This window comes from Talpa europaea (genome assembly GCF_964194135.1).
Source record: "Talpa europaea genome assembly, chromosome: 11".
NCBI lineage: Eukaryota > Metazoa > Chordata > Mammalia > Eulipotyphla > Talpidae > Talpa > Talpa europaea.
Window position 1 is genome coordinate 50575881 of NC_140078.1, and position 27988 is coordinate 50603868.

The 27988-nt window shown below is 46.6% G+C and overlaps 1 protein-coding gene across 1 annotated transcript; it reads left to right on the top strand.

The window, feature by feature from the left end:
- Positions 1 to 615: 615 nt before the first annotated feature.
- On the top strand, positions 616 to 27985 carry NPC1L1 (NPC1 like intracellular cholesterol transporter 1; the record flags this gene model as incomplete). The annotated part of the gene is made up of 19 exons (XM_084247741.1): positions 616 to 711; positions 1614 to 3136; positions 5303 to 5403; positions 5826 to 5998; positions 6230 to 6358; positions 6788 to 6970; positions 7515 to 7629; positions 7797 to 7924; positions 8349 to 8486; positions 8776 to 8865; positions 22604 to 22794; positions 22974 to 23083; positions 23616 to 23736; positions 23881 to 23936; positions 24627 to 24777; positions 24968 to 25199; positions 25354 to 25467; positions 25543 to 25705; positions 27810 to 27985. 19 exons carry the CDS (start codon positions 616 to 618, stop codon positions 27983 to 27985), a joined length of 3990 nt encoding a protein of 1329 aa, XP_084103867.1.
- Between the last annotated feature and the right edge of the window lie 3 nt (positions 27986 to 27988).

Here is a 27988-nt window from a genome sequence, read left to right on the forward strand (position 1 = left end):
TGTCCTGCACCTGGGCCCAGGTGGGGCCTAGTAACTTGGTTGGGGTTCCCAGCAACAACCTGTCATCCACTAGGATTACCTGGGGCCAGGTTGGGTAAGGAACAAGAGGAAGGAAGGATGAGGCAGAAGAGAGAGGGGAGCAAAGGAGGGCTGTGACTTTTGTATCAGAGTCTTTGTCTGCTGTCAGACTGAAAAAAATGATCTTTCCCCTTTCCACCTGGAGGAGGAGCCTGCTATCACCATGTCACTCCACCACCACTGTACCTATCAGGCTGGTAATATTAATTACGCTGCTGTGTGGGTGTGTCCTAGTGAAAACTGGACTAATCCTAGGAGGAGCCTGGGCATACTGGGGGGCTTAATGCTGGGCTGAGCTAGGGACTGAGTGCTGGGGAACGGGAGTAGAAATTTGGGTGCTTTGGGAAGAGGGTGAAAGAGAGACCCGAGCACTCCCACCAGCAGTCTCATTGAAGAGGATAGAGTCAAACAGTGGGAGGAACAAGAGCAAAGGTTGTGGCAGACGTAGCCTGATTGGTCCGAGCCTGGTCGCCAGGTTGTCTCTGGCAAGGAGCCTGTTTATTGTACCTGCCCTGGAGCCAGCCGTTGGCTGTCCCCATGTCCTGGCCCTGCTTCATCTCTGATAATTCCTGGCTGGAGATGGCAGAAACCAGCCTGAGGGTCTGGCTACTCTGTGTCCTATTCCTGCAATCGGTGAGTCCTGTTGTCTTGTTTCACTTTCCACTGCCTCCCATCAGTGCTCCAGGGCCGGGTGGCAGGTGGCTAACTTGGTACTGACCAGGGTTTTGCTTGGTGACAGTGAGGAAGGGCCTGGGATCTGAGGGCCCAAACTCTGGACAGATGAGGGGATCCAAGACCCCCAAAGGAGGGTTGCAGGTGCTTCTGAACTGTCCAAGTCTCCTATCCCTGATCTAATACAGACGTCATGGCCTGAGGTGGCCAGTGAGGAGTTGAGGGGGATCCAGTCCTGGGGATGCTGGTGATGAAGGTTCAGGGGGACACTTATCCAAAGATGATTTAGAATCTGGGGTAGGGAGAAGATCCAGGGCTCTTGTCTCTCAAGTTTCTGAATTACTTGCATGTCTGAGAGGGTGGGTAAAGGTTTTCGATCCCAAGCATGTGAGATAAGGGGAAGTTGTGCCCACAATCTCCAAGAGGGGCTGGGACGTCTGAATGAGGCCTATAGCTTGGACACCACTGCGGCCGACCACATGGCACAGTGCCCCATTGGGCAGATCTCAGAGTAAGTTCCGTACCAATCCCATTCTCCCCACCTGTCCCCCCCACCCTCCAGTGTGACATGACCTTGTTAAATGCAGATCTATCAAATCGCCTGCTCTTCTTCAGTGACCCCAGACTCTCGTGATGAAGGCCTGGTTGTCCTGTCCACCTGTCACCCCAACACCACATGACTCCATGTGCTATCTCAGCACTTTCCCCACTGCTCTTCTGAGGCCCCCCAGCATCCACCCCTCACCTGACACTGCTTTGTGTCTTTCCTAACTCATGCCTTCCCTGGTGATCTGTTTCCCTGTCAGTTGCCCAGTGGTGCTGACCAACATGGTGGCTCATGGTAACATTGCCCTGCTCCACAGGCCCTGGGACAGCCGTACACGCCTATACACGAGCCCGGCACCTGTGCCTTTTATGATGAGTGTGGGAAAAACCCAGAAGTACAAACAAATGCCCAAGTGGCCTGCCTGTCCAACACACCTGCCCGACATGTCACAGGTGAACACCTGAAGAAGCTACAGCAACTCTGCCCGAGACTTGTCAAGGACCCCCATAACACCTATGCCTGCTGCACCCTTGGGCAGCTGGACTCCCTAGAGAAAAGCATAAGAACCTTCAAAACCCTCACCGACCGCTGCCCTGTCTGCTCTGCAAACTTCGTGAACTTGCACTGCCAAAACACTTGCAGCCCCAACCAGAGCCTCTTCATCAATGTGACCCGTGTGGCTAAAAGTGCGCTTAACAATGGGACCAAGCAAGCCGTGGTGGCCTACGAGGCCTTCTACCAGCGCATATTTGCAGAGCAGACCTATGACTCCTGCAGCCAGGTGCAGTTTCCCTCGACGGCCTCCACGGTTGTGGGAATCATGTGCGGTGCTTACGGCTCAGTCTTCTGCAATGCTCAGCGCTGGCTGGACTACCAGGGGAACACAGATAATAACTTTGCACCCCTGGATATCACCTTCCACCTATTGGAGTCCAGCGAGAGCCCAGGAGGTGGGATACAGCCTCTGGACAGTGAGGTTCCACCCTGTAATGTGTCCCTCGGAGAAAACCAGCAGGCCTGCAGCTGCCTGGACTGTGCTGCTTCCTGCCCTGTCATCAGTCACCCATCAGCCCTGGATGCCACTTTCCGCCTGGGAAGCATGGCAGGTGGGCTGGTCCTTATTATCATCCTCTGCTCAGTCTTTGCTCTACTTACCGTCTTCCTCGTATGGTCCCGCCTGGGCTCCAAAAGTTGCATGGGTAGGACACCAGACCCTAAGACTGGCACAAGTTTCTCGGACAGGCTCAGCCTCTCCACCCACACTCTTCTTAGCAAGTTCTTCCAGAACTGGGGCACATGGGTGGCCTCATGGCCAGTGACTATCCTGGTGGTATCCATTGCTGTGGTGGTGTCCTTAGCAGGAGGCCTAGCCTTTATAGAACTAACCACTGAACCTGTGGACCTGTGGTCGGCCCCCAACAGCCAAGCTCGGCGGGAGAAGGAATTCCATGATCAACATTTTGGTCCCTTCTTCCGAACCAATCAGGTGATCTTGACAGCTCTGAACAGGCCCAACTATTCGTATGACTCTCTTCAGCTGGGGCCCAAGAACTTCAGTGGGATCCTGGCCACCGACCTGCTCGAGAAGCTACTGAAGCTGCAGGAGGAGCTGCGGCAACTCGAGGTGTGGTCACCGACTGACAAGCGCAACATCTCCCTGAAGGACATTTGCTATGCCCCCCTCAACCCACACAATGCCAGTCTGTCTGACTGCTGCATCAACAGCATCTTGCAGTATTTCCAGAGCAATCACTCACGCCTGCTGCGCACTGCCAACCAGACGGTCAATGGGAAGACCTACCATTTGGACTGGAGGGATCACTTTCTCTACTGTGCCAAGTGAGTCCTACACTGTGACTCTGGGGGAGGGGTCCTGTGGGTCTCCTGAAACACAAACCAGGTCCAGAATCCCTGCCTGAGGGACCCCACATGACTGAGTCTCAGTCTCTGGGCTATAGTGCATCATTTTTCTCTATGGTCATTGGCTTATAGAGTATGGTTCTGCTCTCTGGAGCAGATTGCATATGGCCATCAGGGCCTCTCCACCCCAATTTCACTTGGTCTGTAGAGCTCCTGACATAGTAGGGAGCATCTTTGCACATTATTGCTTTGAGTGTTATAAGCTGATGGCCCAGCTCAAATGTGTGCTTGGTCTGTTTCTCTTGCATCAGTGCCAAGTCTGCGCACAGGCCTGTTGGACCATCAGTAACCCATACAGTGCTCTGGGGCTAGGGTAGGGACCGGCTGGCCTCAGGCCCCACGAGCTGAGGCCACGTATCCTTGTACAAGCTGCTGTCACATGCCCTCACACTGTTTGGGGTTTGGTTCCTGGCTGGTTCCACTCTGCCGTGGTGCAAATAGGATGCCAATGAAGCTGTTGGACCTTAAGATCAAATGCAAAGGTTCAAGAGCCCCTACCTTGGAGGGAGCAGGTGAGCAGACAGCAGTGAGGCCCTCAAGGTTGGAATGAAGCAGAGATCTTCAGAAGTTCTAGTCTTAGGGACTCTACACAATCAGACAGAAGATAGAAGAAACCGAAGAGCTCTGCTTTGGGTAAAGGTTATATCCATTGGTATTACCACGTGAGAAATTGAAACTGAGAAATGACAAAATATTTATTAATTCTTTACAAACAAAAATTATGAACCCATTATATGTTGACACAGATAACATATTTTAATGAAAAATCATTATATTTTCTAAACAAAATCACTATATTTTTTCCTAAAAAATATCAGAAATGGGTGGTAATAGCTTGCATCTTTGCAAATTTCTCTGTAATGTCTGAAGTCTATCACTGAACTGTGGTACTCTGTATACTCAGGGGCCAATGAAGGTTAAAAAGACAAACAACATCTACTGTTAGCATGAAAAATACTTTTGAATAGCCCAGTCCACTGAAAGTCTCTCCAGGACCACAGCTTGAGTGCTAGTGAGTTAGAAGAGTCAGGGCTTTCAGGGCCCTTTCTCTGCCCCTTAGGGGAGCCCGAGTTTGGGCTGTTTCCCAGAGTCTGTGCTTCTGGCCCTCAGAACTGACAGGTCAGGGAGGAAGCTCCAAGCCCAGGTTCACAGTCTTCTCACTCAATTTCTTTTTAAAGATTTATTTATTTATGCATACAAGAGCTGGGGTACAGGCCAGAGGAGTGGGGTGTGTGTGAAAGGATTCATCAGAGACAGAGTGGGGAACTGAACAGGCGGACTGACTGAAATATACAGCTGAAGGGAGCAGCAGGTGAAACAGGAGAGGTCTGCTGCACCATGTGGATAGTTCCCTGGCTGGGGATCGAACTCATGCTGCAGAGGCTGCGGATTGCTTCACAGTGCAGTGCTTAACCCCTTGCGCCACCAGGGAGGCCCCTTCTCACTCAATTTATTTACATTTTGGATGGTTCTCTTGTGTGGTTCGAATTTCCCCATTTCACAGACAGGAAAACTGAGGTTTGGAGGGGTGTGGTGAGCTGCTCAAGGTCACAAAGCAGCCAGCACTCCCAGGATATTTGGTGACCAACTTGCTCAGAGAACTTCATCCAGGAACCTGAAATGCACTTTCAGAAAGGGCCCAGTTGCAGCATAGAGTCTTCCCCAAGGTCAGGGGCTGGTAAACTATCTATAGGAAAGAAAGAGATCCAAATCTTGGGCCTAAAGAGTTTGGGCTGGCAGGAGGGGAACGCTGAGGGCAGCAGGAGGGCCAACATGGCTTTCTCAGGTGCTGCTGCGCAGGCTGGCCCTGCCCTGGGGGACTCGGTGTGATGATCATCCCCTTCCTCATGTGGGGATGACTTGATGATGGAGTCTGGAGTGGTGGACTGGTGCGAGGGGAGAGAGAGCCCAAACTGCTCCTGGTCAGGGACACTGCAGTCCACTCTGGATTGGGCTGTGAGACTTTGTTGGCAGAAATGGTTCTGACCTAGGAGTTAGGTGACGGTGCTATGAGCCTGGGGTGGGATGGGGTGCTGGGCCCAAGCCAGCTGGAGTGGCCGGAAAAATACCTCCCTCTTCTCCTAGTGCCCCAGCCTCCTACACAGATAGCACAAATCTGCAACTGAGCTGCATGGCTGACTATGGAGCTCCTGTCTTCCCTTTCCTTGCCGTGGGAGGTTACCAAGGTAAGCTAGATGGCTCCGGGGAAGGCCATTGAGGGGAAGGTAAGGGCCAGGAGTAATGGGTAGGAGGGTAAGAGAGGTGATAGGATTTTCCACTGCCTGGGGGTGGCCAGGTTTGTGGGGGAACTTATAGAAAGCTCATAGACCTGCCCTATCCCACCTCTTTTCTCAGAATGTGCTGCTCAGAATCTGGTTTTGTACCTGGGCCCAAAGGCCTTATGTTTGGCCGGGAGAGGGAAGTGGGGTGTAGGGGGTTATACAATGACTGATGAGGAAAACGGGGAAGGACTTGGAGAAGAGGGGTGGGGGCAATGGAGGCAGGGGTGTGTCTTGAGTGGGGATTGGGTGACAGGGACAGCTGGAGTGGGTGAGTGGAGGCAGGGCTGGAGGGTGACTGGAGGGTGGCTGAGCATTTCTTATACCAGGGAACAACTATTCTGAGGCGGATGCCCTGATCATGACCTTCTCCCTCAACAATTACCCTTCCGGGGACCAGCGGCAGGCCCAGGCTAAACTCTGGGAGGAGGGCTTCTTGAAGAAGATGAGAGCCTTCCAGAGTGAGACAGCTGGCATGTTCCAGGTCGCATTCATGGCAGAGGTAGGGACTCCAGGGTCCCCGCATCTGGGGGGAAACCTAGGTGCCTTTGGGTGGGTTCCTGTGTTCCGCTCCTGACTTCACCCTTCTTGAGTGACCTTATGCCAGTGACCACCTGTTAAGGAGAACAAGGTGATGTGACAGGCTAAGCTTATAGTGGGTCATACAATTAATGCCCACTGGCCAAGTCTTTTGAGCTGGACAGTCAGTGGGGGGTTGGGTGTGTGTCCACAGCGTTCCCTGGAGGATGAGATCAACAGCACCACTGCTCAGGATCTGCCCATCTTTGCCATCAGCTACATTGTCATCTTCCTGTACATCGCCTTGGCCCTGGGCAGCTACTCCAGTTGGAAACGTGTGCTGGTGAGAGATGAGAGGGACCCAGTGAGGGTGGGCTGGCCCATAGGGGAATCTAGAACCTTCCTAGTCAGAGTGCCTCAAAATAGTACAGTGAGAACTCCCAGAGTGGATCCTCCAGAGGGTAATAATACTTTAAAGTTTTCAGTTTCAAAAGGTCACACACGTTTTCATCCTGTTTTCATCACATTTTCATCCTTTTCATTCTATTTTCAATTAGTTTCATGCAAAGTTGATTAAGATGTCTTACAATGTGGCAGGTCGTGAGAATCTGCCTTAGGAGACTGATTCTGCGGTGTGGCTTGACCACTGAGTACCAGTATGTGTGGGTACTGAGCAAGTCCACCCTCTGCCTGCTTCCCTCCTCTGGCTTGGAATGAGAGGGTGTATCAGCAGGGCCCTGCGGCCAGGGGGCTGAGCTTGGTTCTATTGCAGGTGGACTCCAAAGTCACACTGGGCCTCGGTGGAGTGGTCGTGGTCCTGGGATCGGTCATGGCTGCCATGGGCTTCTTCTCCTACTTGGGCATCCCCTCCTCCCTAGTGATCCTTCAAGTGGTGCCTTTCCTGGTGCTCGCTGTGGGTGCAGACAACATCTTCATCTTTGTTCTTGAGTACCAGGTAAGAGGCAAGAATTCTGACCCCTTACTCCCAGACACAACCTTGCATCAGTTGGCTGGAATTTTTACAGACTCTTCCCATTTGTTCATGTTTACAAATCTTGTAGAAAATGGAATGCTTTGAGTCTATCTTTTACATAAATGCATCCATACTGTGTATGTCACCTGACTGTGCTAGCCGCGAGCCCATGCGGCACTTCAGAGCCACCTCTAGTCCTTATGCTGCGATGTGGCATTTCATGGAGGGAGAAGTTAGAGTTGATTTAACCTCTCCTGCTAGTGAAGAGTTAGGGTTCCAGTGATGTGTTGGAGTAAGGATGTTATATACTTCCTGAAACACACTAAGTGTTTCTCCAGCCAGACCGCGAGAAGTGGAAGATGTGACATAACACCGTTTGTAGGGTGTGCTGCCAATTGGGAGAGGTTGGGGTCAATTCCCGAGTCCTGGCTGTGTCTCTGGCAACGCCTGGAGGAGCTCCCTGCTGGCCTGTGAGGGATATAGTCTTAGACTGACCCTGGAACCTGTTTGTTCTGTCCCTACACAGCGGCTCCCTCGGAGGCCTGGGGAGCAGCGGGAGGCCCACATTGGCCGAGCTCTGGGCAGGGTGGCCCCCAGCATGCTGTTGTGCAGCCTCTCCGAAGCCATCTGTTTCTTTCTAGGTGAGCCTGGGCAGCCTTCTCCCCACCAGGCGCTGGGAGTCCTTAAGGGAGAGGGCAAGGGCGCCACCCTTTCCTCTGTACTCTGTCTGATCAGGGGGCCCAGGCTTTGAGATTCACTCCTGCCCCCGAAGTCAGAATGCCCTGACAGATTCTCCCCCACATGCCAGGAGCCCTGACTCCCATGCCTGCTGTGAGAACCTTTGCCCTGACTTCTGGCTTCGCGGTGATTCTTGACTTCCTGCTGCAGATGACGGCCTTTGTGGCCCTGCTTTCCTTGGATAGCAAGAGGCAGGAGGTAGGACTGTAGGCAGAATGGGGGGCCAGACCCTGGCCCCCTTCTTGGCTGGGGAAAGGGATGGCTTCACTTCACAGAGAAAGCTCAGAGAGTGGGGTTAGGGACGAGAACTCTGTGCTGGAATGTTTGTGCTATGTAGTCCCTAATTTTCCATAGAACAGTAATTTTCCTTTTGGGAGTGTGATCAAACCTCTGAAAGTATATAAGATTAAGAAATAAAAGTTAGAGATTGACAGAGAGCTATTGTTTCTGTGATGGTGCAAAATTCAAAGATATTCAAGATAGGAAATAAAGACAACAGTTTGCTCATGTCTCCATGGTGAGGCATTGACACAGGCTACCTTTGAACTGTGGCAGTCCCACAGGAGGGAACTGGCTCTTGGGGTGTGCTTTGGGACCAACTTGAGGGGCTGCTTCTCTTCAGGCCTCCCGGATAGATGTCTGCTGCTGTGTGAGAAGCCAGAAGCTCACTCTCCCTGGCCAAAGCGAGGGATTCCTGCTCAAATTCTTCCGCAAATTCTACACCCCGATCCTGCTGCACAGGGTCACCCGTGGGGTTGTGGTAAGTGGGGGCAGAGGAGCTTTTGGGGGTACCTCGCATCACCTAGGGGCAGATGGATTTGCTAAGCATTGAATTTCATCTTGGCCTTCATTGGAGGGGTGGAGCTTGCCCAGGACTAGGTGTGAAGCATGGTGGGATGGGGGAGTGAGAGGGACTGGGTGGCTGGGATTCCAATCTTCCCAACTCCAGAACACTTCCCACAACATCCCAACACCCTTGTCAGACCCAAACTGGGAGATGGTGAGGGAGCTGTTGTGCAGGGAGACTCACATGGCATTTCCCCCCTCAGGTGCTGCTGTTTGTAGCCCTGTTTGGAATGAGTCTCTATTTCATGTGCCACATCAACGTGGGTCTGGACCAGGAGCTAGCCCTGCCCAAGGTAAGTCATGCCTGTGACCTCAGGTGGGTGCCCTCCTTACTCTCAGTCACCTGGGATTCAGGGAACAGCATACAATAGGTGGGACTGCATGACCCAGGGCGTGGGGGTGGTGGGAACTATTCACCGCTATGGACCCAGGGAGGGAAGCCACAAGGACTGCAATCCTAGGTCAAATGAGGGAGATGACCAGGCACCAAGAGCTGGACACATGAGATGACTGTCCAGACAGAGTGACCAACAACTCCTTGAGTGCCTCCCTTCTCCTGGGCAGTCCCTTCTCAGACCTGGATGCCACAGCAGCCTACATCATAGCAGGGTCCCCTAATAGATAGCCAGAGAAGGAAAGACCCCCATTGCTTGAGGGGTCTGAGATGCTCCTGGGTGGAAGAGAGGTCTTCTGGGTGGAGAAAGGAGGTCTGAGCCTAAGTAGGATTTGCAGAGGAGGGCATCGAGGGTGACAGAACTGACTGGGGGGCAGTAGGGGAGAGTCACAGAGCATTTCCTGGGCATGGGAGTGACCATGGGTGTGGGGCAGGAATGAGGGCTGAGCCAACAGCTGGATCATGGTTTGACAGGAACCACATATCAAGATGATTGGTCTCTCACTGCTGGTCTAATGCATAACTAGAAGTGGTGTGGGCTGGTGGCTAGGGAGAGCAGACAGTGCACAAGAAAAACTATGTGCCCAGGCTTTCAACAGAGAGTACAGAGTGGGAACTCAGACATACAGTTCACCCTGCTTGGGGGATGGAAATGGAGGTGTGAGTGGAGGACCTGAGGACTGGAAGGAGTCCAGGAATGAGCAGCCAGGAGTGGAGCTGGGTGTAACTGGGCATCTCAAGTGGGGTAAGTCCCACAATCTTGGAAGGAAGATGAGAAGGGAGGAGAGAGGACAGCCAGGATAGCACCTTCCAGCCACTGTAAGGAACAAGAGAAGGCGGCACAGCCAGCAGTAGTCTAGAATAACTGTGTCATTAGAGTGGTCTTGGGGGCTTCTCAAAGGGTCGAGGAGAAGAGGTCCCCAAAGCCTCAGAGAGGGTATCAGGGGCCTGATGGGCTGAGCTGATGAGCAAGAAAGGAGGAGGTGAGGGGCTGCAAGACCCAGCTGAGGTTTTATGTTTACCACCTTTTCTTTTTCTTTGGGGACATTTGTTTGTTTAAAAAAATTGATTCCTTTCAGTTTTTTTTAATTATGCTAAAGTATATGTAACTTAAAACTTGCCATGGTAACTGTTTTTTTAGTGACTTTAAGTCATATTAAATATAGTCCCATTGTTGTACAGTCGTCACCACCATCCATCCCTGTAACTCTATTCATCTTGCAATACTGAAACTAGGTATCCTTCAGCAATAACTTTCCTTTCCCTTCTCTCCCCATCTCCAGTCCTTGGGACCACCATTCTACTTTATATTTTTTTGAAGTTGATTTCTTTAGACATCTCTATAGTAGAATCATACAGTGTTTGTCTTTTGGTGTCTGGTTAATTTACTTAGCGTAATGTCCTCAAGGTTTACTCATGTTTTAACATGAGTCGGAACATCCTTTCTTTTTAAGGTCGAGTAACATTCTATTTATGTCATGTTTTGTCTATTTTTTTTTAAAAGATTTATCCATTTATTTATGCATACAAGAGCTGGGGCACAGACCAGAGGTGCGGGGGTGTATGTGTGTGTGTGAGAGAGGATTCACCAGAGACGGAGTGGGGAGCAGAACAGACAGACTGACTGAAATACACTGCTGAGGGGAGCTGAGAGCGAGACAGGAGAGGCCTGCTGTGCCCATGTGGGCTGCTCCCTGGCCGGCTGGCCGGGATCCAACTTGTGCTGCAGAGGCTGCGGATTGCCCCATGGCGCAGTGATTAACCCCTTGTGCCACCAGGGAGACCCCATCTATTTTTGTTAATGAAAATTTGGGTTGCTGCAATTTGACTTTTATGAATAGTGCTGATATGAACAAATATCTCACTGAGATCCTGTTTTCAATTTTTTTCCAGAAGTGGAATTTCTTTTATTTTTTTATTTTTGGTTTTTAAATTTTGTATATTTTTTATATCAGTTTTCATTTTTGTACAATATATGCATTTTCGTCTTGGTTATAGCCCCTTTACAATTCCCACCACTCTTGTTTTGATCCTACTCCCCAGAAGTGGAATTTCTGAATCCATCACAATTCCAATTTTAATTTCTTGAGGGACCACCATACTGTTTTCAATTGGACTGTCCATTTTACATTCCCACCAACAGTGCACAAGTTTTCGCTTCTCCAGAGTCTTGCCAACACTGGCAGTTTTCTGGTTTTTTGATAGTAGCCATCCCAATGGGAGTGAAGTAGTATCCCATTTAGTTTTGAATTGCATTTCCCCAGTGACTAGTGACATAGAGCATCTTTGCAAGTGCTTAGTCGCTCATGCAGCTTCTGCACAGAAATGTCTATTCAACTTTTCCCATTTTTGAATCAACTCTGTAATTTCATCTATACTTTGATTTTTGGCTTTGGTATTGGGGCAATGCTGGTTTTATAGAATGAGTTAGAAAGTGTTCTCTCTCGGCTTTTTGGGAATAATTTGAGGAATGTTAGTGCTAATTCTTTAAATGTTTGGTAGTGAAGCTTTTCACTTTTGGGGACATTTTTTGAAAATAATTGTAATCTCCTGCTATGTATTTTATGTTTTTACATTCAGATTTTCCATTTCTTCTCCTTTTTTGTTGCTTTATTCTATTCTATTTATTTTAATTTTTTTCAGATATTATTAATTGCTTGTCTTTTATATAACTATACAATTTTGGAGTGCAACTTTTCATGTCATTATATACACATGCTTCAGTTACCTTCCACCCGAACTCCAGTGCTGATGTTTATTCCCTTCCTTCTCTATCCCCTCCTCTCTACTCCTTCTGGTAAGCAGAAGAGTCTAAGAGTTTTTTTTTTTTTTTTTGCTGTGCTTAGCCAGAAGGTGCTCTTTGGTTATTTATATCATACAAATAAGTGTAACTGTCCAGTACTGTCTTTCACTTTCTAATTTCTTTTTTTCTTTCTAGACAGCTTAATAGTTTACATGCTACTGAGAAGTAGCTGACTATGTCTTTGCTTTTTTTTTAAGATTTTAAAAAAAATTTTATTTTTATATTCCCCATACAATTGCAACCCCCTTATTTTGACCCCATCCCTCCTTTCCCCCATCCCCATAGTGCATCTCTGTTTCATAGTTGTTTGTTGATTTTGATTTTTTCTTTCTTATAGCTATTCTTTTTCCTGGTCCCTTATTTAGGTTTTCTAGATTCCTGCTATGAGTGAGACCATCCCGTATTTTTCTTTTTCTTTCTGGCTTATTTCGCTGAGCATGGCCCTTTCTAGCTCCATCCATGTTGCTACAAATTGCATGTGTTTATCTTTTTTGAATGCTGAGTAATATTCCATGGTGTATATGTACCACATCTTCTTGATCCAGTCATCTATTTTTGGGCATTTGGGTTGTTTCCAAAGCTTAGCTATTACTTTCTGACTAATTTCATTTAGCACAACATCTCAGGATCCATCCATTTTGCCCAAAAGTCTCTATTCATCTATTTTATAGCTGGATATATTCCGTTGAGCATATTTAGTCCACAATTTTGTTTATCTTGTCATCTGTTGTTCGGAATTTAGGTTAATTCCATTACTTGGCTATTGTGAATAATTGTATAAATATAGGAGTGCATAAATATTTTTATATTAATGTTTTTATATTATTTAGATAGATACCAAATAATGATTGCTGGCTCACATGATATTTTCATTTTCTAAAAAAATTTTTTTAGATTCATTTTATTTATTATGCATGTAAGAACTGGGGTGTAGGACAGAGGTCCAGGGGTGAGGGGATTCATCAGAGACAGAGTGGGGAGCAGAACAGTGGATCTACTGAGATATACTGCTGAGGGGAGCAGCAGGTGAGACAGGAGAGATCTGCTGTGCCATGCGGGTAGCTCCTTGGCCAGGGATCCAGCTCATGCTGCAGTGGCTGGCAATAGCTTGATAGGGCTGAGACTTTAATCCCTGGACCACCTGGGAGGCCCTCATCTTTATTATTTATTTATTTATTTAAAAGATTTATTTATTTATGCATACAAGAACTGGGGTACAGGCCAGAGGTGCAGGGGGTGAGAGGATTCACCAGAGACAGAGCGGGGAACGGAACAGGCAGACTGACTGAAATACACTGCTGAGGGGAGCAGAGAGCGAGACAAGGAGAGGTCTGCTGCACCACGTGGGTAGCTCCCTGGCCAGCCAGGGATCGAACTCGTGCTGTAGAGGCTGCAGACAGTTTCACAGTGCTGGTTCTTAACCCCTTGCACCACCAGGTAGGCCCCCTCATCTTTATTTTTTTAAGGAATCTCCATACCACTTTCTATAGAGGTCACACCAAATTACATTCCCATCAACAGTGGATGAGTGCTCCTTTTTTTACACATCTTTGTTTTTTTCTAGTCTTTTTGATATAAGCCATTCTCACAGGGATGAGGTGATTTTTCATTGTGATTTTGGTGTATCTCCCTAATAGTATGTGTTTTTTGTTATTTTAAAATGGATTTTATTTTTTAGAACAGTTTTAGGTTCACCAAAATACTGAATAGCAGGTGCAAAGGTTTTCCATATGCTCCCACCCCTGCACCAGCATGGCCTCTTTTCCACATACCCCCACCAGAGTGGCTTATTTGTTATAATAAATGAATAATATTGACACATCATTATCCCCCAAAGTCAAGAGTTTACATTGTGGTTCACTGTTGGTGTTGCACATTCTATGGGTTTAGACAAATGTATAATGCCATGTGTCCATATTATAGCATCACATAGAGTGTATTTTCATTGCCTGAAAAACCCTCTGTGTTCTGCCTACTCATCCCATCCCTCTCTCTACCTAATGGTAATTTTTAAGTCATTTTAATCTCAATGGGATAATGTCTTCATTACCATTTTATACATTAACATAAAGGTTCAATTCATTTTCTTTTTTTTAAAGATTTATTTATTTATGCATACATAAATAAAGAACTGGGGTACAGGCCAGAGGTGTGGCAGGTGAGAGGATTCAGCAGAGACAGAGTGGGGAACAGAACAGGCAGATAGACTGAAATACACTGCTGAGGGGAGCAGCGGGCGAGTCAGTCTGCTATGCCATGTGGGTAGCTCCTTGGCCAGGCATTGAACTCTTGTTGCAGTAGCTGGATAGCTTCATAGGTTGCATCTTAACCCCTTGCACCACCAGGGAGGCCCTGTATAATGGTTCCTATCAAAGTTTCTATACAAAAGTTTTTTGGTTTGGTAGAGTCCCATTTGTTTATTTTTGCCTTTGTTTCCCTTACTGTTGGAGTTGAGTCCCCCAAAACAACTCTGTAACTGATGTCCAGGAGTGTATCACCTGTGTTTTCTTTTATGTATTTTATGTTTTCACATCTTATATCCAAGTTTTTAATCCTTTTTGAATTAATTTGTGTGTATGAAATTAAGTATGATGTAGTCTCTTTTACTTTTCTTTTTTGCTTGTGGCTGTCTAGGTTTCTCAATATTTGTTAAAGTGGCTTTCCTTTTTTCCATTGTGTGTTCATGCCTCTTTTGTCAAAGAATAACTGTTCATATTTGTGTGGGTTTATTTCTTGTCTCTCTAGTCTATACCATGCTATTTTGAGTTCCAGCCTTTCACTGTGTTTGTCTTTAGGTTTTTTTTTTTTAGATTTATTTATTTATGCATATAAGAACTGGGGTAGAGGCCAGAGGTGTGGGGGTGAGAGGATTCATCAGAGATAGAGTAGAGCGCAGAACAGGCAGAATGTCTGAAATACACTGCTGAGGGGAGCAGCAGGCGAGACAGGAGAGGTCTGCTGCGCCATGTGGGTTGCTCCCTGGCCTGCCAGAATCAAACTTGTGCTGCAGTGTCTGTGGATAGCTTCATAGGTTGTGTCTTAACTCCTTGCGCCACCAGGGAGGCCCTGTCTTTAGGTTTTAAGTGAATGAGTGTCTTGTATGGAAAATATAGATGGGTCATGCTCTTTAATACAATTTGTTATTCTGTGCTTTTAATTGGTGAATTCAGATCATTCATATTTAGAGTAATTATTGCTATATGAGGCTTATTTACTGTCATTCTATTTTCTATCTTTCTGTTGTTTTTTTTTTTCCATGTTTTTCTGTTTGCTTTTTCATTTGTATGTCTCTCAGTTTCTGCGTTTCTTTCCATTCTAAAAAGAAATAGAATTCTAGATTTCTGCTTTGTAGTTACCATGAGCGTTATAGCAAACTTTCTACATCTAAGATAGTCTTTTCTGTACTGGCATTGACTTATTATTTGATTCTATCCTTTTCTTCCTCCCCTGTGTATTTTGCTATTGTCTCTTTTTATTGTTGTTTGCACATCTGTTTCTATATTACTATTATTACCTTTCTCAAGGTTTTATTTTTTCTTTATTCAGTCTTTGGTAGAGTTTTTTTTTTTCCATCTCTAGGATTTTGTCTATTTCATCTAGGTTATTCAATTGTTGATGTGTAATTATTTTTTTTTGATCAATTTTTTTTAAAGATTTATTTTTATTTATTTTATACAAGCACTGGGTACAGTCAGAAGCGCGGGAGGGTGAGAGGACCCACCAGAGACAGAGCAGCGAGCAGAGCAGACAGAAGGACCGAAGTACACTGCTGAGGGGAGCAGCGGGCGGCAGGAGAGGTCTGCGTGCCATGTGGGACCCTCCTCCGGTGGCCCGGGAGCAGCCAGGGATCGAACCAGCGCTGCAGAGGCTGCGGGCAGCTTCGCAACCCAGCGCTCAACCGCTGCGCCACCGGGGAGGCCCATGATGTGCAATTATTGATAGTACAATTTATTTCTCAGAGTTGGAAATAATGTTCCTACTTTTGATTCTGATTTAGTAATTTGAGTTTTCTTTCTTTTTTCTTAGTCAAACTAGCTGAAAGTTTGCCAATTTTGTTCACATTTTTATAGAACCAACTCTGGGTTTCATGGATTTTCGATGTTATTTTCCTGTTCTCTACTTATCTCTATCCTAATGTTATTTCCTTCCTCCTGCTAGCTTTGGGTTTAGTTTGCTCTTCTTTTTCTAGTTCCACAAGTTGTAATCTCAGGCTTATCATTTGAGATCTTTCTTTTCTAGTGTAAATATTTTTAGCTATAAATCACACTTCCATGCTACTTTCACTGTATGATGTAAGTTTTGGTATATTGTGTTTTCATTATCATTTATCTCAGTGTATTTCCTCATTTCTCTTGTAATTTTGTTCTCTGATCCATTAAAAGTATTATGTTAAGGGCCTCCCCCATGGTGCAGCGGTTGAGCGCTGGGCTGCAAAGCTGCCTGCAGCCTCTGCAGCGCCGGTTCGATCCAGGCTGCTGGTGAGGGTCCCACATGGCGCGCAGAACTCTCCTGCTGCACCCGCTGCTCCCCTCAGCAGTGTCCTCCGTCTGTCTGCCTGTTCTGTTCCCTGCTCTGGCTTTGGTGAATTCTCTCACCCTCCCATGCTTCTGACTGTACCCAGTGCTTGTATAAATAAAAAATAAATAAATCTTTAAAAAAAAAAAAGAGCATTATGTTAAGATTATTATGTGTAGGGCCTCCCTATCTGCAGCCACTGCAGCAGGAGTTCGAGCCCCAGCCAGGGAGGTGACCCACATGGTGCAGCAGACCTCTCTTCTCTCGCCTACCACTCCCCTCAGCAGTGTATTTAAGTCAATCCACCTGTTCTGTTCCCCACTCTGTCTCTGGTGAATCCTCTCACCCCCTGTACCTCTGGCCTGTACCCCAGTTCTTGTATGCATAAATAAATAAATCTTTAAAAAAAGAGTATTATGTTTAATCTCCACAAATTTGTAAATTTTACTGTTTTCTTGATTATTATTGATTTGTAATTTCATCCTGTTGTGGTAAGAAGTGATTTGTCATACGATATCTATCTTTTAAAATGTTGAGATTAAGATTAAGTAAGACCTAACATATGGTTTATTGTGCAGAATGTCCCATGTAATTGAGGAGAATGAATAATTTATTGTTGTTGTACCGAGTATTCTGTGTTTGTCTATTCGATCTAGTTGGTTCATTGTGTTATTCAAGTCCTCTGTTTTCTTACTTACTTTTTGTCTGGGTGTTCTACCCATTACTGAGAATGGGCGTTGAACTCTTCTACTATTATTATAAAACTTTCTATTTCTTCCTTCAATTCTGTCAATTTTTGCTTTATAAATGTCCATGGTCTATCATTAGATACATAAATGTTTCTTCTTGCTACATTGAGTGCTTTATTAATATATAATGTTGTCTGTGTCTTGCACACTTTTGTCTGATATTAGCATAGCCACCCCTCATCTCTTTTTTTTTTTTTTTTATAGAGGCATGCTTTATTTATTTGTTTGCTGGTTTGTTTGTTTGTTTTGTTTATACATGCACTGGGTACAGTCAGAAGTGCGGGAGGGAGGGTGAGAGAATTCACCAGAGCCAGAGCGGGGAGCAGAGCAGGCAGAAGGACCGAAGTACACTGCTGAGGGGAGCAGCGGGCGGCAGGAGAGGTCTACGCGCCATGTGGGACCCTCCTCCGGTGGCCGGGGAGCAGCCGGGGATCGAACCGGCGCCGCAGAGGCCGCGCGCAGTTTCGCAACCCAGCGCTTAACCGCTGCGCCACCGGGGAGGCCCCACCCCTCATCTCTTTTGGCTATATATATATCTGTGTGGAATATCTATTTCCATCTTTCCACTTTCAGTCTGGTTATTTTGGATCTCAAATGAGTCTGTTAGATCATGTCTTTAAAACCCATCCTGCCATCTATAACTTTTGATCAATGAGGTTAAGCTATTTACATTCCATGTTATTACTGATAAGAGACTTTTACCATTAAGCTATTTTTTCTACATGTTTATAGCTTCTTGTCTTTCATTTCCTTTATTATCAACTTCTTTTGTATATAGTTGATTTGTAGTAGGGAAATTTAAAAATTCCTCTCATTTCCTTTGTGAATATTCTATAGCTGTTTTCTTGGTGGTCATCATGGGGGTTACATTATATGCCCTAAAGCTATGAACACTGTAATTTGAATTTATGCTAGCTAACTTCAATAGTTTACATAAAACCTTTGTTCTCATACAGATCTATTGCATCTTTTTTTTTTTTTTATAGAGGCATGTTTTATTTATTTATTTATTTATTCATTTGTTTGTTTTGTTTATACATGCACTGGGTACAGTCAGAAGCGCGGGAGGGTGAGAGAATTCACCAGAGCCAGAGCGGGGAGCAGAGCAGGCAGAAGGACCGAAGTACACTGCTGAGGGGAGCAGCGGGCGACAGGAGAGGTCTGCGCGCCATGTGGGACCCTCCTCCGGTGGCCGGGGAGCAGCCGGGGATCGAACCGGCGCTGCAGAGGCTGCGGGCAGCTTCGCAACCCAGCGCTCAACCGCTGCGCCACCGGGGAGGCCCAGATCTATTGCATCTTTATCCATAATTGCTATCACAGATTTACATCTTTATGCATTGTGTGTCCAAAGAATAGACTAATCAATTCTTAAGCATTAGTTTTTCAAGTCATGTAGAAATAAGAAACAAAGTGCCAAACCAAAGTTACAATAATTCTAGCTTTTATAATTATTTGTGTTTTTACCTTTACTAGATATCTTTACTTCTTCATTTTTTTTTTAAAGTTGGTATTTTTAAACAAGATTTATTTATTTATGCATACAAGAACTGGGGTAGAGGCCAAGGTACAGGGGGTGAGAGGATTCACCAGAGACAGAGTCGGGAACAGAACAGGTGGGTTGACTGAAATACACTGCTGAGGGGAGCAGCGGGCGAGACAGAAGTCTGCTGTCCCATGTGGGAATCTCCCTGGCTGTCTGGGATCGAACTCACGCTGCAGAGGCTGCGGACAGCTTCGCAGCGCTGCACTCAACGGCCTGTGCCACCAGGGAGGGAGACTTGCACTCTTCATTTTTAACCTGAAGGACTTCCTTTAGCGTTTCTTGCTGGGAAGGTCTTGTGGTAATGAACCCATTCAATGTTTATTTATCTGGGAATATCTTAATTTCTTTCTCTGCTGTGAAGAACAGTTTTGCCAGAAGTAAGATTCTTGTTGACAGGGTTCCTTTCCCCCCACCCTCAACTCCTTCAGCACTTGATATACAAACTCACTACTTTATGGCCTCCAAGGGATCTGATGATTAATATGCTTATTCTAAGGTCGAGGCCAGGGCAAAGATGGGATAGAAGGGGGGGAGCTTGAAACTGCTCCCATCTGCATCCCGGGACCGGCTCAGCCTAGTTTGCATGGGTCCTGATAAGCAGCATTGAAAGAACAAGTTCGACTTTGCATTCTCCACCTCCCACCAAGGCCAGACAGACCCCCGCCCTGTAAAACCTTGCCCTTATTCCCCTACAGATGCGACTTCTCACGGGGGTCAGCGAACCTCGCCTGCCAGGGAGCGCAATAAATTTCTTGCCTGTGAGAAACTTAGCCTGGCTTTTCTTTTCTTTACCGCGCCAATCCTTTCACTTATAATCTTTTTTTTTTTTTCACTTATAATCTTAATGGGGATCCTTTGTATATGGCAAGTTCCACTCGTGTGTTGTCTTTAAAATTCTTTATTGCTTTTTAAAATATTTATTTATTTATGCATGCAAGAAATGGGGTACAGGCCAGAGGTGGGGGTCGGGGAAGGTGAGAGGATTCACCAGAGACAGAGTGGGGAGCAGAACAGGCAGACTGACTGAAATACACTGCTGAGGGAGGAGAGACTAAGACAGGAGAGGTCTGCTGTACCATGTGGGTAGCTCCCTGGCCACCTGGGGATGGCTGCAGGTTGCTTCATAGTGCTGTGCTTAACCCCTTGCGCCACCAGGGAGGCCCTAAAATTCTTTTCATCATTGTCTTTCAACAGTTGAATTGTGATATGCCTTGGTGTGGTGTCTTTGAGTTTATCCTACTTGAGGATGATTAGCTTCTTGAATATTTATATACTTGTTTCATCAAATTTAGGAATTTGGGGCCTTTATGTCTTCAAATAATCTGTTTCATATTCATCTCTTTTTGGAATTGTCATGGCACATGTGTTGGAATACTTGATGACATCTTATGGATTTTTTAGGTTCAGTTCACCTTTCATCCTTCTGTTTTCTTTTTTATTCCTCACTTGATCATTTCATTTGTCCTATCTTCATTTTTGCTATTTCTTTGATTGCTTCAATATGCTTTTGAATCTCTTTGGTGAATTTTTCATTCATTTATTCTGTTTTTAAGTCCCAGGATATTTTTTTATTTTCTCTTTGTCGATCTTTGCATTTTGTTCAAACATTATTTTCTTGACTTTGATCATTCTTATTTTAGTTCTTTGAGCATCTTGGTTATTTTAAAGTCTTTGTTTGATACATCCACCATTTGGTCTTTCTCAGGGACAGAGTCTATTGATTAATTTTTGTTCTTGGGCATGGACCATAACTTGCTGAGTCTTTGCAAGTCTTGTGATTTGTTGTTGTTGTCACCATCATTGTTGAAAAATGGACATTTATGTCTTAGGTGGAAATTCTGGAGATAAGATTCTCTCATTCCCCAATGTTTGCTATTTTTAAAATTTGATTTTTGGTGGTGTCTCTGTGTTGGGGATCAGTCTGAAGTGTAAAGTTAAAGTTTTCTCAGGTCGGGCCTCCCCGGTGGCGCAGCGGTTGAGCGCTGGGTTGCGAAACTGCTCACGGCCTCTGCGGCGCCGGTTCGATCCCCGGCTGCTCCCCGGCCACCGGAGGAGGGTCCCACATGGCGCGCAGACCTCTCCTGTCGCCCGCTGCTCCCCTCAGCAGTGTACTTCGGTCCTTCTGCCTGCTCTGCTCCCCGCTCTGGCTCTGGTGAATTCTCTCACCCTCCCGCGCTTCTGACTGTACCCAGTGCATGTATAAACAAAACAAACAAACCAGCAAACAAATAAATAAAGCATGCCTCTATTAAAAAAAAAATAAAGTTTTCTCAGGTCTTTTCTGAATATATGTCTTTCCCTGAGTATGCCTAGTGACTGTCTAAATCCCTCTGTATTCGCTATTGCTTTTGACCTTCCTATTCCTTTTATGTCTGGCTTCCAAACAGGAGAAAAAGGAGGAATTGAAAAGGAAGACAATAAATCAGTTCCCTTTCCTTTAAACAACTGGGAAGTGACTTCATCTGGAGGTGGTAGAGGCTCAACAATTATTATAACCTGCCTCTGTGTCTGAACCACTGAAATCAACAGTAACAATCAGCAATCAAAACATAGATGTCGGACATTTAGGGGATGCAGCACTTGTTGCCCACTCTGGCTTCTCCGAGACAGGTGCAAACTGCTCCTGGAATCTATGTGTTAGTGTCTGTCAGGGGCTAGAGGAGGGTGTGGATAGCTGCTACCATGCTAAGAGCTGAAATTGATCAAAAAAATTTTTTTTGATTAATGGTGAGGATTTTATTTTTCCTCATTTTAAAATTTTATATATTTTTTACATAATTTTTCATTTTTGCACAATGTATGCATTTTCATATTAGTTATAGTCCCCATACAATTCCCATCTCCCTTGTTTTGATCCTGCTCCCTCTCCCCCCGCTGTAGTGTATCTCTGGTTTATAGTTGCTTGTTGATTTTGATTTTTACTTTATTATAATTAGTCTTTTTCCTGGTCCCTTATTTAGGTTTTCTAAATTCCTGCTATGAGTGAGACCATCTGGTATTTTTCTTTTTCTTTCTAGCTTATTTCGCTGAGCATGGTCCCTTCCAGTTCCATCCATGTTGCTGCAAATTGCATGAGTTTATCTTTTTTGATTGTTGAGTAATATTCCATTGTGTATATGTACCACATCTTCTTGATCCAGTCATCCATTTTGGGGCATTTGGGTTCCATAGCTTAGCATTATAAATAGTGCTGCTATAAAAATAAGGATGCAGGTGCCCTTTTACAGTCAATTAATCTTTGACAAAGGAGCAAAGAATATGCAATGGAGCAAAGAAAGTTTGTTCAATAAATGATGCTGGGAAAACTGGGTCACTACATGAAATTGATCATAATTAACCACGATTTGTATCCAAGTCTTCTGCTGGAAACTACAAGCCGTCTATAGAGTCCAGAATTTCAAAAGAGTTACCTTAGACAGATTTTGCCAGTGTAGTTGTTGTCTAGGGTAGGGAGATAGATTCTAGGTGTTTCCTACTCCACCATCTTCCCAGATGTCACTGAGGTTTTATAACAGGAGAAGGAGGCAGTCCATGAAGGTACCTAATGTATGGTCTCACAGGTGTGCACACTATGATCTTTACATATGTACTTGCATATGGGCTGTGGTTATAGACTGGCCTGTTATACTATGACTGTGCCATATTGAGAATGATAGGAAGGGGTACAATTATGTGTATGTGCATCTTCATGTGTGCACCTTCATATGTTCATGTCAGGTGGGACATACTGCTTTTTTGCTTGCACCTTCATGAGTGTATTCTGTGTGTGCACCTGTGATAATGCCTGGGTGTGTGTACCTTGGAACTTGTAATTCTGTGCATATACCTCCAGTCATGTATCTCTATAATGATCCTGTACCTCTGTGAGCATGTACTTCAGTGAGGATCTGCATCTGGGAGTGGGTACCTCTGTGAGCGTGTACTGCAGTGAGCATGTACCTTGGTGAGTGTGTATCTCTGTGAGGGTGAACTAGGGTGGACACTTTGGGGAGTCTGACCCTAGCTTCATTGACTTTCTTCCACTCAGGACTCTTACCTGATCGACTATTTCCACTTTCTGAATCGCTACTTTGAAATTGGGACCCCTGTATACTTTGTCACTACTGGGGGCTACAACTTCTCCAGCACGGAGGGCTTGAACGCTGTCTGCTCCAGTTCCGGCTGTGACAATTTCTCCTTAACTCAGAAGATTCATTATGCCTCCGAATTCCCGGAAATGTGAGTGTCCAGCCCACCCAGTCTGTGCCCCCTCTCCTACAAGTCCCCTTCCTGCCTCTCCATGCCCACCCTACTTCACACCTGCTACCATGTGCCTGAGAAGGCCCGGTGTGCCAGCGGGACCACAGGGTGGACTTACATCTTTTACCTGCCCCTTGACCTCTTTTTCTAACCCTCAGATCTTACTTGGCCATCCCTGCCTCCTCCTGGGTGGATGACTTCATCGACTGGCTGCGCTGGCCCTGCTGCAGCCTTAATGCCACTGGTCATTTCTGTCCCTCAACTGTCAGTAAGTACAGGATCTCAGGAGGTCATGGCCACCACAGGTTGGGGAAACAGGCAAGAGAAAAGAGAGGAATGGCGAGGTTCTCTCATGCCCTTTTGTCCTCCCGCATGGTTGGTCTGGTGGGGCATTGGTTGAGAACACCTGTGTGGGTGAGTGTCCAGTTTACTGCCCAGCACTAACACACTGGTGCTCTCCCTCAGCCCACTTGTGCCTATACTGGCAGGCATACTGGTATTCGGGGCAGCAGGATCCAAGAGTAAGAGCTGAGGTTGGCACATGGCCTTGACCCCCAAGTACCTTTGTTTGTAAGTGGAGTAGGGAGGCCCCCTGGGGACTATTATTCTGTCCCAAAGTTCCCTTCCTCATGTGCTGGTAGGAGTGAGAGAGGATTGCTTCCACAATTAGAGACAAATGCAATCCCTTTAGAATGACCCATGCTCTGTGCCTGCCATGCGGAAGTGTCTGGGAGACTATAGTAGAAACAGAGGGGAGAAGGGTTGAATGCCATCACCCAGAGATCCCTCTTTTTTTGCAGCCACAATTTGCTTGAGACACTGTGTGAACAACAAAGGTATCATCCGTCCATCAATGGAGGAATTCTATAAGTACCTTCCCTTGTTCTTGCAAGACATGCCCAATATCAAGTGTTCCAAAGGGTAGGCTGAGACAGGCTTCCACTGGGGAGGCTGCTGTGTGGATTCCGGGGGTGGGGGAAACACGTAATGGGGAGGAGGCTATGGGCCTGGTGGCAGAGGGCATCTTGTCCCTGGCTCAGCCTTTGCTCTGCCTTCTCCTCACAGAGGCCTGGGAGCATACAGCACCTCCGTGGTCTTGGGTCCCAATGACACTGTTTTAGGTAAGCACTATCTCACCTGGGAAGGGGACCAAAGGCAGCTTGGGTGCTGGGGGGCCATGGAGAGTCGGCAAGTCCCAGGCAACAGCATCTCAGCCCTGTATCTTGTTTCCTTCCTCCTTCGTGGGGACTTCTGACCACGCTGTGTCCTCAGGTGCCATTCCAACCTCCATGTCCTCACTTTACTCCCTCCTCTCCCCTAGCACACTGTCAGTTGCTGATGCCACCCCCACATCCCTTTCTTGCTATACACAAATCACACTGAGACGTGGGCTGTGGGCAGCTGGTTAGATGAGTGAATATTGTACTTACACAATGATTGCCTAGACCAAGGCCTGATATGTCAACCTTTTGTGTTTTTCTATGTTCCTTTCTGGTCCTTCCTATATGAATGTGCACTTTGGAAAAATAATTAAATTAATGTATGTTTTGAAACCACATGGAATGATTTTGGGCTCTTAGGAAGATCTCTTCAGGCTCCATACATCAGAGTCAGGGCAGGGACTCAGGTCTTGGCCCGTTGAAGAGTTTGTAGAGCTAATGCTAAAACCAATATTCAGGACCCATTGCTCAAAATTTAGTAAGAATTTTAAAATGGTGGTGGCAGACCTCTGACCCCAGGAGGGTGCACCCTGGGAGCATCTGGATTGGGTGCTAACCTTTGTTTCCTCTCCCTGACTTTGGGTGGCCCAGCCTCGAGATTCATGGCCTACCACAGGCCCCTGAAGAACTCCCGGGATTTCACAGAAGCTCTGCGGGCATCTCGGGCGCTGGCAGCCAATATAACTGTCGACCTCCGGAAGGTGCCAGGCACCAGCCCAGACTTTGAGGTCTTCCCCTACACGTGAGGCGCTGGGCACAGGGAGGTGGGATGGAACGAGGGTACCAGCTGGCAAAGGTGACCATGAGATCCAAATGGGCTTCTGCTGAGAGGCTTACCTGTGCCCAGGACTGCCCATCTCTAAACCTGAGTTTTTGTCTTGAAATGACATGGGGTCCACACTGCCCAAATTTTAGTTCTCCATGTCCCACAGGATCAGCAACGTGTTCTATGAGCAGTACCTGACCATCATCCCTGAGGGCCTTTTCATGCTGAGCATCTGCTTGTTGCCTACATTCGCTGTCTGCTGCCTCCTGCTGGGCGCAGACCTTCGCTCCGGGCTCCTCAACCTGTTCACCATCATCATGATCCTTGTGGACACCGTGGGCTTCATGGTTTTGTGGGACATCAGCTACAATGCTGTGTCCCTCATCAACCTGGTCATGGTAAACCTGCTGGGTGCAGGATAGGGGCTCTGGGGTGGATGGGTGGGCATGAGCCTCATTGGACACTCCCGGTTTTTTCTAGAGCCTAGGTGCCCCTATTGGCAACCCCACCCGCTGGGCTCTTTTGTGATGGATACTCCCTCTCCGCCCACAGGCAGTGGGTATTTCTGTGGAGTTCGTGTCTCATATCACCCGCTCCTTTGCTGTCAGCACCAGAGCCACCCGGCTGGAGAGGGCCAAGGAAGCCACCATTTCCATGGGCAGTGCGGTAAGTGGGCGGGTCACAACTGAAGTCCTCAGTTGGCTGCCCTGGGCCAGCCTGACATCCACCTGTGATCCCTAGGTATTTGCTGGAGTGGCCATGACCAACCTGCCTGGCATCCTTATCCTGGGCCTGGCCAAGGCCCAGCTCATTCAGATCTTCTTCTTCCGCCTCAACCTCCTCATCACTCTGATGGGCCTGCTGCATGGCCTGGTCTTCCTGCCAGTCATCCTCAGCTACCTGGGTGAGTGTCCAGGTCTCCTGCCAGTGCACAGTCAAGCTTTTCCTGCAGGCACTTCCAACAACTAAGGGACTGTGAGTCACAGGGGAAATGCAAGGAGCACTCAGAGTACTGCTCATCTGGACAGCCACTGCCAGAAACATGAGCGCACAGTACTTCTTCATTTGGAAACTGCAGTTTTGCACTTAATGAGTGTAAACATCTTTGTTTGTCAACAGTTATATGTTTTGAACACTGTGTTAATGGTTGTATGTTTTTCCACTGCATATTGTTGGACTTTTAGCCATTTAAATTTCAGCAAGAAATTTATTTAGTTATTTAAAAAAATTTTTTTTAAGGAATCTTTTTTTTTTTTAAGATTTATTTATTTATTTATAAAAGCACTGGGTACAGTCAGAAGCGCAGGAGGGTGAGAGAATTCACCAGAGCCAGAGCAGGGAACAGAACAGGCAGAAGGACTGAAGTACACTGCTGAGGGGAGCAGCGGGTGGCAGGAGAGGTCTGCGCACTATGTGGGACTCTCTCCGGTGGCTGGGGATCCAACCGGCGCTGCAGAGGCTGAGGGCAGCTTCGCAGCCCAGCTCTCAACCGCTGCGCCACCAGGGGAGGCCCTCAGCAAGAAATTTATTTCACATTGAGAGGTGATGTGTAACAGGCACAGGCTCAGATATGCAGGAATAGAACAAATATTTCACAAAATAATCCTTGCCCCTCTCTCCATGGAGCACTCTTGCCAATGCTGTGATGATCCTTCTTGTGACTGAATCTTTGACCTCATTTTCCAGTATTTCCTTAGAGAAAGTCTAAGTCTGTGAACACTGATTGTTTATGCCAATTGTTGAGATCCTCCAGAAAGTTTTCCATTTAAACTTCCACAAGCAACACATGCAAGGGTTCTTTTCTCGGTATCCTCCTCCTCATTAAGCATAACCATTTACTCCCACTCTTACCCCAATGAAGACACTTATTTTTTAATTAAAAAAAGATTTATTTGTGCATAAATAAATGCATTATTTATTTATTTATTTATTTATGGGTGTAGGCAAAAGATGTGGGGAGTGAGAGGATTCAACCAGAGACAGAGTGGGGAGCAGAGAAGGTGGATCTACTGAAATACATTGCTGAGGGGGCAGTGGGCGAGACCAGAGAAGTCTGCTGCACCATGCGGGTTAGCTCTCTGACTGGGGATTGAACTCAGGCCTTAGAGGTCATAGCACTGAGACTTAACCCACTCCCTAGGCCACCAGGGAGACTCCCAATGAAGAGATTTAAACTGAACCCTCTTTAAAAACAAACAAACAAACAAAACAAAACTGAGCCCTCTGGGGGAGGAGCCCTCTTAGTATAGACAAGCTGGGAGCAGTTCAATTTTGCCTTCTACCCTAGATGGTAACAGTAATGGTAATGTTAGAGAAAATATCGGTAGGAAGGTGTGTTTGTGCTCCAACATATCTGTACACGCTTAGGTGATATGATCATTCCCACTTTAAAGATGAGGAAACTGAGACTCCTTTCCCAGTCACAGAGTTGGTCAACAGGGTGGGGTTGGAAGCCACACAGCTCCAGCTCCAGTGCCCCTGCCTGGTGCCACAGTCTTGTAGGAACTTCTTGATCCTCTTTAGGAGAATGTGTGTGTTGGAGATGGAGGGTGGAAAGGAAGAGGGCGCAAGGAGGAGCAGCTCTGGATCATCTTGGAAAGGGAGCTAGAGAGGCCCCCAGGGCATCCTCCCTGCCTTGAATCTGTCAACAGGGTGAGGAGCAGCTTCTCCTAGCAAGGAAGTTAGCTTGCTGTGGAAGTTAGCATGGTTTGTTCAAGGAAGAAAAGGATTCACAGGTCCATGAGGGAGATCTGGGGGCTCCCCTAAAAAAGCATGCTGAAGATGGTAGGGAGCTGCTCTGGAAGGCAGATGAATTTTTTGGGGTTAAGCAAAATGTCAGCTGAAATTGCTACTGGCTTTTCAGGGCAACATTGAATAGGAACCCTGGCGAAGTGCAGTGACAGGAACTCAGGGCTCAGCACTCACACCCTAGACCTGCACTACCTGCCAGGGTTCCCCTCTCAGCAGAGGTGCCTCCCTAACTGTGTTCTCTCTTTATCCCTCTGCAGGGCCTGATGTCAACACAGCTCTGGTGCAGGAACAGAAGGCAGAAGAGGCATCTGTAGCTAGGACAGCTTCCTGCACAAAGAATCCCTCCCCAACGGGCACGACCCAGTCCATCTATGAGAACATTTTTGACAATCACAGTTTTGAACGACCTGTCGACAGTAGGCAGAAGTTCTGAAGG